The sequence below is a fragment of the Schistocerca cancellata genome, chromosome 6 (genome assembly GCF_023864275.1).
Source record: "Schistocerca cancellata isolate TAMUIC-IGC-003103 chromosome 6, iqSchCanc2.1, whole genome shotgun sequence".
Taxonomy (NCBI): Eukaryota; Metazoa; Arthropoda; class Insecta; order Orthoptera; family Acrididae; genus Schistocerca; species Schistocerca cancellata.
This window is the reverse complement of record NC_064631.1, coordinates 116930822-116947295: the sequence shown is the minus strand read 5'-3', so window position 1 is coordinate 116947295 and position 16474 is coordinate 116930822. Positions and strand designations below refer to the sequence as shown.

The 16474-nt window shown below is 40.3% G+C and overlaps 2 protein-coding genes and 1 long non-coding RNA gene across 11 annotated transcripts in view; 1 reads left to right on the top strand and 2 right to left on the bottom strand.

Moving 5' to 3' along the window:
- The window catches only part of LOC126190903 (uncharacterized), a 554406-nt gene that overhangs the window by 309308 nt on the left and 228624 nt on the right, over window positions 1-16474 (top strand). The window lies entirely within an intron of this gene.
- LOC126190901 (probable chitinase 10) overlaps window positions 1-16474 on the bottom strand; it is a 362914-nt gene that overhangs the window by 228859 nt on the left and 117581 nt on the right. For 2 of the 8 annotated variants that reach the window (XM_049931527.1, XM_049931525.1), the window contains exon 1: window positions 1017-1047. The exons of 5 other annotated variants lie outside the window; for them this stretch is intronic. In XM_049931527.1, coding sequence (XP_049787484.1) covers window positions 1017-1023 — 7 coding nt within the window. In that variant the 5' untranslated portion in view covers window positions 1024-1047. Of the gene's footprint in view, window positions 1-1016; window positions 1048-16474 lie in introns of those variants that run through there. One more of the 8 variants, XM_049931523.1, reaches the window with a different exon arrangement.
- Window positions 1-16474, bottom strand: part of LOC126190898 (uncharacterized) — a 125522-nt gene that overhangs the window by 51312 nt on the left and 57736 nt on the right. The gene's annotated exons all lie outside the window — the stretch shown is intronic.

Below are 16474 nucleotides of genomic sequence, written 5' to 3'. Positions count from 1 at the left end.
ATCTTTAGAACAATGGCTAACATAGCCCCGGGAAGGGAGAGCCCTGCTTGTGTATGTGTCTCATCATCAGTCGTTATTTGTTTCACAAACAAACCCTGCACTCAGATCAAAGTCAAAGTGAATTAAAGCAATGACCTGCTCATTAATAATACTTTAAAAATCGGCGAAAACTGATGTCATTGGTGAATCCTTATATTTAGCCGCATGAGTGTAAAACTAAATGAGTTCCAAAAAAATGCAAACATTACAGCTGCTCTCTTGCGGTGGTTGCTTGTAGTCCATTGAGATCATTTTTAACCACCTTGTAAATCTGCTGTTTTCAATGCACTCCCACAGATTAGTTCTCACACTGCATTCTAGGCTACCGATTACATTAGGGACTGTGATTGTAACATGGTAATTAAGCAAATGACATCGGTTGTCTAACTACTTTTTTATATTCCGAACAAGCCATAAAAATTCACAGCCCACTATTACAGACTGCATGCTCCCTTAACTGACTCTATACCACGTATTACAAAAACAATATTTAATTTCCATAATCTTTAAGTAAAACAGAGTTCGAAGTTTCAACTTGGTATAGAAAGCAGTACTTGCGTCGACATCGAAATGAATGTCATAAATTTACTGTATTGCTCAAGTATCTTGTTGTCCTAGCTCATAAGCCGCAGGAATAACCTACTGCCTTCCTTGGCCTTTTAATCACTAACGTCGATATAACAAATTCTTACTTTGTTCCGTAATACATAAGTTAGGAGGACATTAGTCATGAAAAGTTCCGCTTATCTTGAGGCAATTCTAGTATAGCCTTTCTCAAGATATCAGGTATCAAATTTGTGGTAAACGGAAGCTTCGATGGAATTCTGAGGCATATTGTCTTACGTCAGTCAATTACCGAGAACCGTTGGAGCCCCGCACCAGTAAAGTCTTAGTACGTTACAAAATTTAGTGCAATGAAAGTTGGGTTAAAAGTTCAGTCGTATGCGGCTTGCAGGAGGCGAGCTCCGAGAACTTACCCCTCATGATGGTCGTTCTCTGCGGTCCGTCTAGATGACCCTCCCTCGTTTTTGGCGAGCTTAAATACCCGTTTTGTGCGTCACGAATCCTGATAGAGCAAAATAGAAGCAGAGATACCGACAGATAAGACTTACACGGTGTCTAACTGAAGATTTAGTTGTCATTAATATTCGAATACATCAAACACTTCAAAGCTTATTAATTTTGACGTGATTGCGGAAAACAGCGCTATCACAAATAGGTTGCGCAAAAGGCGTGGCTTTGGCAGCAGCGGTACGTGTTTTCTTGGACACGTTGTCTCACTCGCTCACTTTACACAGCACGGTGTTTATGGGTAAGCAGTTGCACAAAGTTAAAAAATAGATGATGACTATTATTACGGAGAAATTACTTTCTGGCTGCGAATTACATTAGATTCAAGCTGTTACGTAAGTCAGTTCTGTGTAACCCACATATAAAAAAATGTATTATTATGTCTATAGTGTCCTCACCATCCAGGTCAATGGTAGAAGGAAGGATGGCAGTAGAATCTTCAACGTTCTGTTGCGAAAAGATTATTGGAAAAGAGATTCCTGACTGAGTGAACGTGTGTGCACTTGGATATGAGTTACGACCCTATTCACGACGGGCCGTAATAATACTTTAATTATCAACTCGAAAAAAATGAAGCTGTAACCTTGAAAGCTGTTTGTGGTATTAGGCCTCTACGTATTTATCCTTCTCTACCTCATATGTTTCCCGACAAGGAATGATGTAATAGTAATCTTCATTGTAGGAGATTTGCCTCTGGTTGCTGAAGCAGCGATCTATCTGGAACAACACCTCATCATCATTCTGGATTCTGGAAATGCATACCACACAATTGTTGCTTCATCCGATGAAAGAGGGAGAATCCACTGGAGGCTACGTCAGGAAAATGTGGGAGGTCAGGCAAAATTTGATAATTTACAGAAGCATCATGTTACTATTCTGGGCAGACTGAACCGAGGTGTGGTCGTGGAGCGAAAATACCAATACCTTTCCCAAGTACTTCAGCTTGACAACCTCCCGTTAACCTCGTCAGTAGGTTCCGGTAAGATGTTCTTTAGACGATCATCCGCAGCACCACACCACGGATGTCGCAACAAACTTTATTTCTTTCTGAAATTGTAACATTTTGTTTGTATAAAACTGTATATCTCATTACCGATTTATATCCCTTTCGGATAATTCCTACGTTTAGCGTCGTTGTGTCCCCCACCCCCCTCCCCCTCGCTCACTCTCTCTCTCTCTCTCTCTCTCTCTCTCTCTCTCTCTCTCTGTCTCTCTTCGAGTTTGTTAAATGACACTAGTTACACGATTTCTTGATGTTCAAAGTGCATAACTAGAACTGTTCCATATCATGACAAACTGCCAGAACCGATTATGAGAAAATTACGTGGTGCAATAAATTATTATATAAATATGAAAAGGTCTGCTTACCTCCGTTTCGCAATTATTAATTTTTATAAATGGCGCAGATTTGTAACATTGGAAAATTAGGCTCAATGATCTTACTGCCGCCAGAGTCCATATTGTCACACTTTTCTTGCCAAAATGTATCGTTCTGCAGAGATTCTATCTAATTATTAAGACATATTATGTAACTACCTGTTTGCTCGCATCATATGCCACACGCTTCTGCACTTCACATACGAACTAAACCTTTAGTAGCTTGAAATAATAATGGGTCAGACTACACCTCTCACTGTATTTATGTATACCCTTAACTTCAGTATCCCATAATTTGGCGATTATTTACAAGTCATTATTTACAAGTTTAACTCTATAATAGTACTTTTTCTTTGATTCTTCATCCCTTTTTCCCTTTCTTCTATTAATTTTACATGATTGACGTTGTGTTACATTTTTATTCAATTCAATTCAATTCAATTTGATAGTGTCTAGCAATAAAATTAGGATTGTGTCAGTAAATTCGCATTGTGAAGGCGCAGATCAAGATAAGATGGATAGTTTTTATGAGGCACTCAGTGATGTAGTTGTTAAAGGACAAGGACAGTGTTCTGCTCAAGGGTGATTTTAACGCCAGGATTGGAAATCGAACAGAAGGGTATGAAAAGGTTATGGGTAAATTTGGAGAGGTTATGGAGGCCAACAGGAACGGGAAACAACTCTTGGATTTCTGTGCCAGTATGGGCTTAGTAATCACAAACTCCTTTTTTAAACATAAAAACATTCACCGGTATACTTGGGAAGGCAACGGAACCAGATCTGTCATTGACTATATAATAACAGATCAGGAATTCAGGAAGGCTGTGAGGGACACACGTGTATTCAGGGGATTCTTTGATGACACTGATCATTATTTAATCTGCAGTGAAATTGGGATTGTGGGGCCGAAAGTGAGGAGGTCAGGTTCATATGTAGGAGGATAGGAGTGGAGAAACTTCAGGATAAGGAAATCAGGCGCAAGTAAATAACAGCGATTTCAGAAAGGTACCAGTTACTTGAATGTAGTCAATTACAGTCATTGGAAAAGGAATGGACAAGGTACAGGGACACAGTACTCGAAGTGGCTAAAGAATGTCTTGGAACAGTAGTGTGTAAAAGTAGGATGAAGCAAACAGCTTGGTGGAAAGACAGAGTCACGGCAGCCTGTAAAAGGAAAATCTAGGAAAGACTTTGGAAACAGATTGGAGACTATGGGTGAAGCTGCTGCAAAACCATTCTGTATTGTCATTAGCAATCTTCGAAAGGAAGGTAAGAAGGAAATGACAAGTATTTTGGACAGGTCAGGAGAACTGCTGGTGAATCCTGTGGATGCCTTGGGGAGATGGAGGGAATATTTTGAAGAGTTGCTCAATGTAGGTGAAAATACGATCAGTAATGTTTCAGATTTAGAGGTAGAATGGGATAGGAATGATGATGGAAATAGGATCAGATTTGAGGAAGTGGAGAAAATGGTCAATAGATTGCAGTGCAATAAAGCAGCTGGGGTGGATGAAATTAAGTCGGAACTCATCAAATACAGTGGAATGTCAGGTCTTAAATGGCTACACAGGACAACTGAAATGGCCTGTGAGTCGAGACAGATTCCATCAGACTGGACAAAAGCAGAAATCACACCAACCTGGAAACAGAAAAGATTGTAACAACTACACAGGTATCTCTTTAATCAGCGTTCTGGATAAAATATTCTCAGGTATTGTTGAAAGGAAAGTGCGAGGACCAATTGGATGAAAATCAGTGTGGGTTTAGGCCTCTTAGAGGTTGTCAGGTCCAGATCTTTAGCTTACGGCAAATAATGGAGAAGTTTTATGAGTGGAACAGGGAATTGTATCTATGCTTTATAGATCTAAAAAGGCATATGACCGGGTTCCTAGGAGGAAGTTATTGTCTGTTCTACGAGATTATGGAATAGGAGGCAAACTTTTGTAAATGTGGTATACTTTGAAGCGAAAATATGGCAATTTGCTGAACATTTGTGTTCAAACTCCCTCCCTCCCTCTCTCTCTCTCTCTCTCTCTCTCTCTCTCTCTCTCTCTCTCTCACACACACACACACACACACACACACATGCCACTTCAATTTGATTTAATGATAGTGTAAATCATTTTTGCTTCTTGTGTTATATTTATGAATGTTGTTGTTGTTTTCGAATTACGACTGACTGATCACAAACTTCATCAAGAAGAGACTGTTCTGTAACGCTGTTATCTCTTTGTCCAACGAAAGTATCTGCTCTTGACACTATGACCAATGAGAGAACTTGCTCTCATCATACCATCCTTATTACACACTTCGATGCCCAAAACGCTTTCTTCATATTCTTCAGAATATGATGACTTAAAGCGTTAGTGGATCAAAACATAAAAAGGTTGACATTGTCATTTCCATGATCGTGCCGTAAAAGTTGCAGTGCTCAGACGTTGTGACAGATCTGAAAACGTCACCACCAGTCCAGCATCATACCGAAGAACTGCGAACTTTTTTTCTCGTATATGGACATACTGTCCTACGATACTTCTAATAGTGTGATCATACCGCGTATAGCTTATAATTGTATGTATTGTGTTATATCAAAATTAGTTAAAATTCATCTACAGACGACCAGTTATAAAATTTCTTAATAACTTTACATTTTCAAGCTTTGAAGTTTCTCCATTAGGTTAAATATTTCTCCTTGCACCTTTAGGAATGAGAACTGTTTCTGATTCTTATATACGTGAAAGTATGTCGTTAATATATAAAAAGGACTAGAACAGAGAAAATCCCATTCTGAAGATGCTGTTACATTTTTTATACTTCCTAGGTTTTTAACTGTGACACTTTTAACTTTTTAGTTATATAGACTGAAATCCAGCTGCCAGAGAGTTCTTGTAGCGTAATATTTTAGCATCTCTGGAAGAATTGTAACAATTACTACGGCTTCTGACATCAAATGTAACAGTTGTGGTTACTAAATGTGACACTTCTGTCACTCAATGTAACTGGGTTTTCTCTTTTGATGCTGTCAATTGGCAGGATGAGCATTCTCAAGCATTCTGTCAGGGTGAAAATATTAAATAAATAAACTTTTCTCTCTTACAAAATGTGGGCAGGGTGGGTTCTTCCTTGGCTCGGGTATGAGGTCGAATGAAACCTCATTTTTACATAAGATAACTTTTATTGAAAGTTTCGTACAACTGTTATCTTACTGGACGTTCTGGTTCGGAGAGCGGCAGCCGTGTCGTTTGCGTAGCCTTCTGCTGCGGCAGCGGCGGCGGCGGCGGCGGCGGCGGCGTCTGATTACGCGTAGCGGTGTGTATCTCGTGTCGCCGTCTCGCCCAGCTGACCGGAGACGCGCAGCGCGAGGTGGCCCGTGTAATTATTGCGAGCGACGTCGTGCATCGGATGGTGATACCTTGAATGTGGCGTCCCAGTGTTTCTCTTCTCTAAGCAGCCGCGTGTGTTGTGCGTCGGCCAGCAGAGCGGCGCGGCGGGGGAAGGCCAGTGTCCCGGACTCGATCCACGGACTCCCGCTTGCCAGTCTTCGGCTGTCAGGTCTTCATCCCAGCTCACAGGTGACTGCTGAAGTGAGGCCGTCTCCTTCCCGTCCTCACGAGTCACCCGGGTACGTAAAATCAGACTTCAAAATACCTTTTAACTTCTTCTTCTGGCACTGAGGCTGCTGCTTGCTATTCCATTACAGCGGCCGACTCGGTGCGTCTGTGCATGATGTAGTCTCTTCTTGCATGACGATCTTCAGCACCGAAACTAACTTAAAACAACTGCTACACTTCTTCTTCGTCTTCTTCGTCGCTCGTCTCCGTCTTCGTCTCCGTCTTCGCCTTCGTCTTCCTCTCGTCTTCATCTACCGGGCCCACTGCGTCTCGCGTATTTATTCACTTCAGTTTACTGGAGGTGAACGACTTCACGGCCATTGCCTCTTCTGTCACGTTGAAAAGATTCTCGAAGATTCTTCTTAACGTCGGTCATTGGCTCTTGGGATGTAGGCGAGGGCCTTTGCTCACATACGACAACTGAGAAACACGTGAGCCGGTCGGGCGATGCCCTGACGGCTGAATCGACAGCGCCCGCTTATGTGGAACTTGCTGACTTCACGGTCATTGTCTCTGCTGTTCGGCCCGCTGTGTGCCAGTATGTAACTCTCCAAACTAAACCAAGTTTTCCATTTATATTCTAATTTCTAGTTCAGTTTGATTTCACTAATTTATTTACTTAAGTACCACTCAACATTCCTCCACCCTTCGGAGAAATTCGCCCTCGAATTTACCACTCAACATTCCTCCACTCTTCACACGGAAAAAACACAAGCACTGAAAACTCTCGATTTACACATGCGTCACATTAAGTATGTTGAAAATACTGTATCACTTTATAAAAGCCCTGTGCGCTCATGAATCACATAGTTTACACATAAATGGTTATAATAAGTGTAACAAATCTTGATGAGAATGAATAAACAGAAATAGATTTTTCACTTAGAAAATTACATAGCAACAGCTGTTTAATCTACCCTATACTAATGCAAGAATAACTATTCTACAGTATTGTTTACTTTAACATAAGACTGTTTAGTAAAGAGTGAAGTACAATAAACAAAATTAATACACTAATGCTCAATAGTAACTACTGAAGTACACCAGTTAAGAGTGTGGTATCCAGTTAACAGGGATTTGATGAAGTGGTATATTATTATTTGGCTTATTTTTTCGTCTTAAATAAAAGAGAACTGTACAAAGCAGAAACACCAACACAAAGGTTCCAGATATACCCGTTCCTCAATTTATACTTTTAGTTTTGTGTTCACTTTTTAATTTTAAGACGTGTTGCATCATAACATTGGCATCAATTTTGCCTTGCTGCGAGTTTATGAACATATCTAATGACTTCAGAAGGGAACTGTCAAGGGAGTCATTGAGGTAGGATAGGTTTTGTGTAGGAAATGCTTTGCATGGCGTTTTCTGAAAAAAGCAAACAACATGGTTATGGACCTACCAACCTAGTAAAAACAAAAATAAAGAAAAGAAGGAATACATTGTTAACTACAAGATCTACCTGTTTCTACGTTCAACTTTTTTTTCTTAAATAAACCATTATCATTTATTAATTATTTACATTTGTATACTATCCACAGTCTACTGAGATTCCACTAGGACATTCGCACTCTTGGTCGAAGATTGTATGGTGCCATGTCTGTATGTTGTGCTGGCGTGGCCACTCTTTTTCCTTTTCGGGTACTTCCTCCACCCTTCGGCAAAGCAGACACTATTGTTGAAGGAATTACATCTGGAGCGCCCTTAAAAGGTTTTAAACGACTGACATGCACAACAGTAGTTCTGGTGGGCAGTTGCAATTTAACGTTGACTGGTGACGTGATCTCAATAATTTGATAAGGACCTCTGTAGTTTGTTACAAATTTCTTTGTTTTTCCTTTCGCAACGTATGGAGTTAAAAGCATAACCCACTGACCGATTTTGTAATTTGGATATTTAGCTTGGGTATTACCTAATCTTTCCTGTCGTTCCAAAGCCTTTGTATTAGATTTTTGAACCTTTTTCCATACATCTTTCATCATTCGACTGAAATCTCTTACTGTTTCTCCGACTTTTCCGTTTTTCTGCCTGATTACATCAAAAGGGGACGGCATTTTTCTCCCATAAACCACTTCATAAGGTGACATGCCAGTTGCTTCATGCGTTTTGGCGTTGTATACCGACACGATTATTGGTAAATACGTATCCCAATTAGAATGTTGTTCGTTAATATAATAACTAAGCATCTTGCCAATTGTCCGATGAACTCTTTCTGTGCGTCCGTTGCACTGAGGGTGTAACGGAGTTGTGCGTAATTTGCGTATTTTTAGTAAGTGGCATAGCTGTTTCATTAGTTCAGACATAAAATTAGATCCCTGATCTGTGATAATAGCTTCAGGTACGCCAAATTTAAGTATCCAATTGTTAACTAAAGCTTGGGCAACTGTATTTGCTTGCTGATCTGGGAGACTCACCATAGCTAGATAGCGTGAAAAGTGATCTATAATTGTAAGAACATACTTATTACCAGCAGGTGTTTTATGAAATGGCCCGTAGAGATCCAGTCCACAGATTTGAAATGGACATGAAGCCTTGGGGAGCCTCTGTAAGGGTATTTTTGAACGAGAAAGTTCAGCTCGTTGTGCGCACGCAATGCAATTACGAACGTACTGCGCAACATCCTGCTTTCTCGTTTGCCACCAAAATCGCTCTGCTACACGTCTTTCGGTTGTCCGCTGTCCACCGTGTCCTGCAAGGATATGATCGTGGGCCTCTGCCATTATTTCTTGTCTAAGGTGTTGGGGAACAACAATTCGCGGTCCAAGTTTTGTTTTACGGCATAATACACCATCTTCAAAGCAAAATTGTTTTTGAGATGCGTATTTTTTGCATTCTGTATCCTCATCTTGTGCCTTTCTCCAGTCCTCAATATCTCGGCCTGTTGCTTCCAAAAGTGCTATTTTCCGACATAGGCAATCTGCATTCGTGTGTTTTTTGCCTGGTTTATGGATAACTTCGAAATCCATTTCGGAAAGACATAGGGACCAACGGGTAAGACGACTAGATGGATCCTTTAACCCAAGCAACCATTTTAAAGCTGCGTGGTCGGTAATAACCTTGAATTTCCTACCATACAAGTAGCATTTAAAGTATTTGATGCCATAAATAACACTTAACAATTCTTTCTCTGTTGTGGAATAATTTCTTTCTTCTGTTGTTAGTTGTCTCGAAGCGTAGGCTATGGGGTGTTCCGCGCCATTAATATTCTGACTCAAAACAACTCCTACTGAATGACCACTTGCGTCACAGGATAAAATAAATTCTTTATTATAATCTGGGTAGGCTAATACTGGACTGTGTGTTAACTTATCTTTAAGGGTTTGAAATGCTGCTTCACAATCTTCAGACCAATGAAATTTTGCCCCCTTTTTCAATAATTGGGTTAAGGGTCGGGCAATTTCAGCAAAATTTTGAACATATTGTCGGTAATATGATGCGAGACCAATGAAACTTTGTACCTCCTTAACGCGTTGTGGTGTTGGGAAGTCCTTAACTGCCGAAATTAATCGAGGATCTGTTCTAATTCCTTTTTCACTAATGACATGCCCTAGGTATGTAACCTCTGTCAATGCAAAACTACATTTTTCCATATTTAATGTTAATTTAGCTTTTCTAAGTCTCTGAAAAACATTACGCAGACGCACAGCATGTTCATTAATGTCTTTGGAGAATACAATAATATCGTCTAGATATACACAACATTGCTGAGTTTTTAGTCCTCGCAATACTCCATCGAGTAGTCTTTGAAAAGTTGCTGGTGCATTTTTCAAACCGAAAGGCATTCTTTTAAATTGCCAGTGGCCTCCAGGGGTAGAAAATGCTGTTTTATGCCTATCTTCAGGTGCAACTTCCAATTGATGATATCCGCTACGTAAATCGATTGTTGAAAAGTATTTACTGTTACCTAAACTGTCAATGATATCTGTAATGTTTGGAAGAGGATAAACATCTGAGATTGTTTGTTTGTTAAGGTGTCTGTAGTCACAACAAAATCTATATCGTTTCTTACCGTCGGGAGACTTCTTTGGAATAATTACAATATTTGAATTATAAGGCGAATCAGAATATTCTATGATTCCATCTTTTAGATGCTGTTCTAAAAATTCATCCAGTACTGGCTGTAAGTGATGCGCAACTCTATAAGGCTTTCTATAAACTGGGGGGCTATGTCCTGTTGGGATCCTATGCTGTGTGATATCTGTTGCTGGAAGTGGACCTTCTGAATTAAATAAATCTTGGAACTCAACTAAAACTGCTTCTATCGTGTCTCTATCCTTTCCTTTCAAATGCTCAATCTTCTGGCGTAATGCGGTTTTATAGGCGTCTGGTTTCTGACCATCATTAATATCTGACCAAATAAAATCTTCTTCTTCAAAAGTACTGACTGTAGCTAATAATATTCCCTTATGCAACTCTTTGTCCTCCACTCCAAAGTTGTCAATAAGTACCGGTACTTTTCTTTCTCCCTCAACGTCTTGAACCCGTACAACACTTCTACGTACAAAACAATGTGATACATCTAATTCCTCATTTTCCTCTAATGGCTCTATTAGACATACTGTATCTGTAGGTACCTCGGGGTCAACGGTCATCCAGAAAAGTTTTCCTGAGCCAGATGGTATCTGATCCCGTGAATCAACCTTCAAGGACTTTGCACGCAGTATAGTTGATTTCGCCTTCCGGTTGGGGAAATCTTGCGGCAGTGGGCCCTTTGCAGCGGTGTCACCTAGCTGAAATACTATTCCGCTAAACTTTTAGGAAACTCTGCCCTGACACGACGGGACGTTTCAGGAGGTAACCCACGTAAAAATGTATCTAGAGCTCTATCTTCTGCCTATTGTAAAATAACTTTATTTGCTTCATCACTAGTTGTCAACTGATAGGTGTTAATATTAACTTTTCTAATCCTATCTACAAAGCTTTCTAATGACTCGTTTTGCCTCTGAGTGATAGTGTTTAACTGTTCCCTATAAAATCTACAGCTGTTCTGTTTTTGAAAACGTTTAAGTAATCCTTTCTTCAATTCCTCAAATGTTGGAGCATTCCGTAATTCTTCATGGTATAATACGTGTGCTTTAGCCTCTCCTAGCAATCTTAACTTTGTCATTTGTAAGAGCTGTTCATCTGACCATGATCCTAACTTTGCAGCTGCTACTAAATCATCAAAAAAGGCTGTTATGTCTTCGCCAGGTTTACCTGAGAAAGGAGTTACCAAGGCTGCTGCTGAGGAATCTAGGGTAGGAGGGACTGAACTGGTTTGCCTAACCTCACACAACTGTTTAAATAATGCATTATTATCATTTTTAAGCTGTGCTATTTGATTAACTAAGCTCTGAATAGCTTCCTCAGTAGAAACCGCTTGTGGTGCTGACTCTGACTTTGTACGATTTCGTGTCATCATTTTACAAACTGTTAGTTACACAATGTTACCACACTGAATGAAAAAGAAGTTTAAATATTTCGACAAACTCTTAAAATTATGAGAGAGAATACACTTCTAAATAAAGAAAATATTACGACTGCTATGCAAACCTCTATCCTTTCACACATTAAACAATACTAACTGTGGACCGTTAGTGACTGTCATTCACACCTCATATTGAGCCAAGGGTTTTTCTCTGACACCAAATGTAACAATTACTACGGCTTCTGACATCAAATGTAACAGTTGTGGTTACTAAATGTGACACTTCTGTCACTCAATGTAACTGGGTTTTCTCTTTTGATGCTGTCAATTGGCAGGATGAGCATTCTCAAGCATTCTGTCAGGGTGAAAATATTAAATAAATAAACTTTTCTCTCTTACAAAATGTGGGCAGGGTGGGTTCTTCCTTGGCTCGGGTATGAGGTCGAATGAAACCTCATTTTTACATAAGATAACTTTTATTGAAAGTTTCGTACAACTGTTATCTTACTGGACGTTCTGGTTCGGAGAGCGGCAGCCGTGTCGTTTGCGTAGCCTTCTGCTGCGGCAGCGGCGGCGGCGGCGGCGGCGGCGGCGTCTGATTACGCGTAGCGGTGTGTATCTCGTGTCGCCGTCTCGCCCAGCTGACCGGAGACGCGCAGCGCGAGGTGGCCCGTGTAATTATTGCGAGCGACGTCGTGCATCGGATGGTGATACCTTGAATGTGGCGTCCCAGTGTTTCTCTTCTCTAAGCAGCCGCGTGTGTTGTGCGTCGGCCAGCAGAGCGGCGCGGCGGGGGAAGGCCAGTGTCTCGGACTCGATCCACGGACTCCCGCTTGCCAGTCTTCGGCTGTCAGGTCTTCATCCCAGCTCACAGGTGACTGCTGAAGTGAGGCCGTCTCCTTCCCGTCCTCACGAGTCACCCGGGTACGTAAAATCAGACTTCAAAATACCTTTTAACTTCTTCTTCTGGCACTGAGGCTGCTGCTTGCTATTCCATTACAGCGGCCGACTCGGTGCGTCTGTGCATGATGTAGTCTCTTCTTGCATGACGATCTTCAGCACCGAAACTAACTTAAAACAACTGCTACACTTCTTCTTCGTCTTCTTCGTCGCTCGTCTCCGTCTTCGTCTCCGTCTTCGCCTTCGTCTTCCTCTCGTCTTCATCTACCGGGCCCACTGCGTCTCGCGTATTTATTCACTTCAGTTTACTGGAGGTGAACGACTTCACGGCCATTGCCTCTTCTGTCACGTTGAAAAGATTCTCGAAGATTCTTCTTAACGTCGGTCATTGGCTCTTGGAATGTAGGCGAGGGCCTTTGCTCACATACGACAACTGAGAAACACGTGAGCCGGTCGGGCGATGCCCTGACGGCTGAATCGACAGCGCCCGCTTATGTGGAACTTGCTGACTTCACGGTCATTGTCTCTGCTGTTCGGCCCGCTGTGTGCCAGTATGTAACTCTCCAAACTAAACCAAGTTTTCCATTTATATTCTAATTTCTAGTTCAGTTTGATTTCACTAATTTATTTACTTAAGTACCACTCAACATTCCTCCACCCTTCGGAGAAATTCGCCCTCGAATTTACCACTCAACATTCCTCCACTCTTCACACGGAAAAAACACAAGCACTGAAAACTCTCGATTTACACATGCGTCACATTAAGTATGTTGAAAATACTGTATCACTTTATAAAAGCCCTGTGCGCTCATGAATCACATAGTTTACACATAAATGGTTATAATAAGTGTAACAAATCTTGATGAGAATGAATAAACAGAAATAGATTTTTCACTTAGAAAATTACATAGCAACAGCTGTTTAATCTACCCTATACTAATGCAAGAATAACTATTCTACAGTATTGTTTACTTTAACATAAGACTGTTTAGTAAAGAGTGAAGTACAATAAACAAAATTAATACACTAATGCTCAATAGTAACTACTGAAGTACACCAGTTAAGAGTGTGGTATCCAGTTAACAGGGATTTGATGAAGTGGTATATTATTATTTGGCTTATTTTTTCGTCTTAAATAAAAGAGAACTTTACAAAGCAGAAACACCAACACAAAGGTTCCAGATATACCCGTTCCTCAATTTATACTTTTAGTTTTGTGTTCACTTTTTAATTTTAAGACGTGTTGCATCATAACATTGGCATCAATTTTGCCTTGCTGCGAGTTTATGAACATATCTAATGACTTCAGAAGGGAACTGTCAAGGGAGTCATTGAGGTAGGATAGGTTTTGTGTAGGAAATGCTTTGCATGGCGTTTTCTGAAAAAAGCAAACAACATGGTTATGGACCTACCAACCTAGTAAAAACAAAAATAAAGAAAAGAAGGAATACATTGTTAACTACAAGATCTACCTGTTTCTACGTTCAACTTTTTTTTCTTAAATAAACCATTATCATTTATTAATTATTTACATTTGTATACTATCCACAGTCTACTGAGATTCCACTAGGACATTCGCACTCTTGGTCGAAGATTGTATGGTGCCATGTCTGTATGTTGTGCTGGCGTGGCCACTCTTTTTCCTTTTCGGGTACTTCCTCCACCCTTCGGCAAAGCAGACACTATTGTTGAAGGAATTACATCTGGAGCGCCCTTAAAAGGTTTTAAACGACTGACATGCACAACAGTAGTTCTGGTGGGCAGTTGCAATTTAACGTTGACTGGTGACGTGATCTCAATAATTTGATAAGGACCTCTGTAGTTTGTTACAAATTTCTTTGTTTTTCCTTTCGCAACGTATGGAGTTAAAAGCATAACCCACTGACCGATTTTGTAATTTGGATATTTAGCTTGGGTATTACCTAATCTTTCCTGTCGTTCCAAAGCCTTTGTATTAGATTTTTGAACCTTTTTCCATACATCTTTCATCATTCGACTGAAATCTCTTACTGTTTCTCCGACTTTTCCGTTTTTCTGCCTGATTACATCAAAAGGGGACGGCATTTTTCTCCCATAAACCACTTCATAAGGTGACATGCCAGTTGCTTCATGCGTTTTGGCGTTGTATACCGACACGATTATTGGTAAATACGTATCCCAATTAGAATGTTGTTCGTTAATATAATAACTAAGCATCTTGCCAATTGTCCGATGAACTCTTTCTGTGCGTCCGTTGCACTGAGGGTGTAACGGAGTTGTGCGTAATTTGCGTATTTTTAGTAAGTGGCATAGCTGTTTCATTAGTTCAGACATAAAATTAGATCCCTGATCTGTGATAATAGCTTCAGGTACGCCAAATTTAAGTATCCAATTGTTAACTAAAGCTTGGGCAACTGTATTTGCTTGCTGATCTGGGAGACTCACCATAGCTAGATAGCGTGAAAAGTGATCTATAATTGTAAGAACATACTTATTACCAGCAGGTGTTTTATGAAATGGCCCGTAGAGATCCAGTCCACAGATTTGAAATGGACATGAAGCCTTGGGGAGCCTCTGTAAGGGTATTTTTGAACGAGAAAGTTCAGCTCGTTGTGCGCACGCAATGCAATTACGAACGTACTGCGCAACATCCTGCTTTCTCGTTTGCCACCAAAATCGCTCTGCTACACGTCTTTCGGTTGTCCGCTGTCCACCGTGTCCTGCAAGGATATGATCGTGGGCCTCTGCCATTATTTCTTGTCTAAGGTGTTGGGGAACAACAATTCGCGGTCCAAGTTTTGTTTTACGGCATAATACACCATCTTCAAAGCAAAATTGTTTTTGAGATGCGTATTTTTTGCATTCTGTATCCTCATCTTGTGCCTTTCTCCAGTCCTCAATATCTCGGCCTGTTGCTTCCAAAAGTGCTATTTTCCGACTTAGGCAATCTGCATTCGTGTGTTTTTTGCCTGGTTTATGGATAACTTCGAAATCCATTTCGGAAAGACATAGGGACCAACGGGTAAGACGACTAGATGGATCCTTTAACCCAAGCAACCATTTTAAAGCTGCGTGGTCGGTAATAACCTTGAATTTCCTACCATACAAGTAGCATTTAAAGTATTTGATGCCATAAATAACACTTAACAATTCTTTCTCTGTTGTGGAATAATTTCTTTCTTCTGTTGTTAGTTGTCTCGAAGCGTAGGCTATGGGGTGTTCCGTGCCATTAATATTCTGACTCAAAACAACTCCTACTGAATGACCACTTGCGTCACAGGATAAAATAAATTCTTTATTATAATCTGGGTAGGCTAATACTGGACTGTGTGTTAACTTATCTTTAAGGGTTTGAAATGCTGCTTCACAATCTTCAGACCAATGAAATTTTGCCCCCTTTTTCAATAATTGGGTTAAGGGTCGGGCAATTTCAGCAAAATTTTGAACATATTTTCGGTAATACGATGCGAGACCAATGAAACTTTGTACCTCCTTAACGCGTTGTGGTGTTGGGAAGTCCTTAACTGCCGAAATTAATCGAGGATCTGTTCTAATTCCTTTTTCACTAATGACATGCCCTAGGTATGTAACCTCTGTCAATGCAAAACTACATTTTTCCATATTTAATGTTAATTTAGCTTTTCTAAGTCTCTGAAAAACATTACGCAGACGCACAGCATGTTCATTAATGTCTTTGGAGAATACAATAATATCGTCTAGATATACACAACATTGCTGAGTTTTTAGTCCTCGCAATACTCCATCGAGTAGTCTTTGAAAAGTTGCTGGTGCATTTTTCAAACCGAAAGGCATTCTTTTAAATTGCCAGTGGCCTCCAGGGGTAGAAAATGCTGTTTTATGCCTATCTTCAGGTGCAACTTCCAATTGATGATATCCGCTACGTAAATCGATTGTTGAAAAGTATTTACTGTTACCTAAACTGTCAATGATATCTGTAATGTTTGGAAGAGGATAAACATCTGAGATTGTTTGTTTGTTAAGGTGTCTGTAGTCACAACAAAATCTATATCGTTTCGTACCGTCGGGAGACTTCTTTGGAATAATTACAATATTTGAATTATAAGGCGAATCA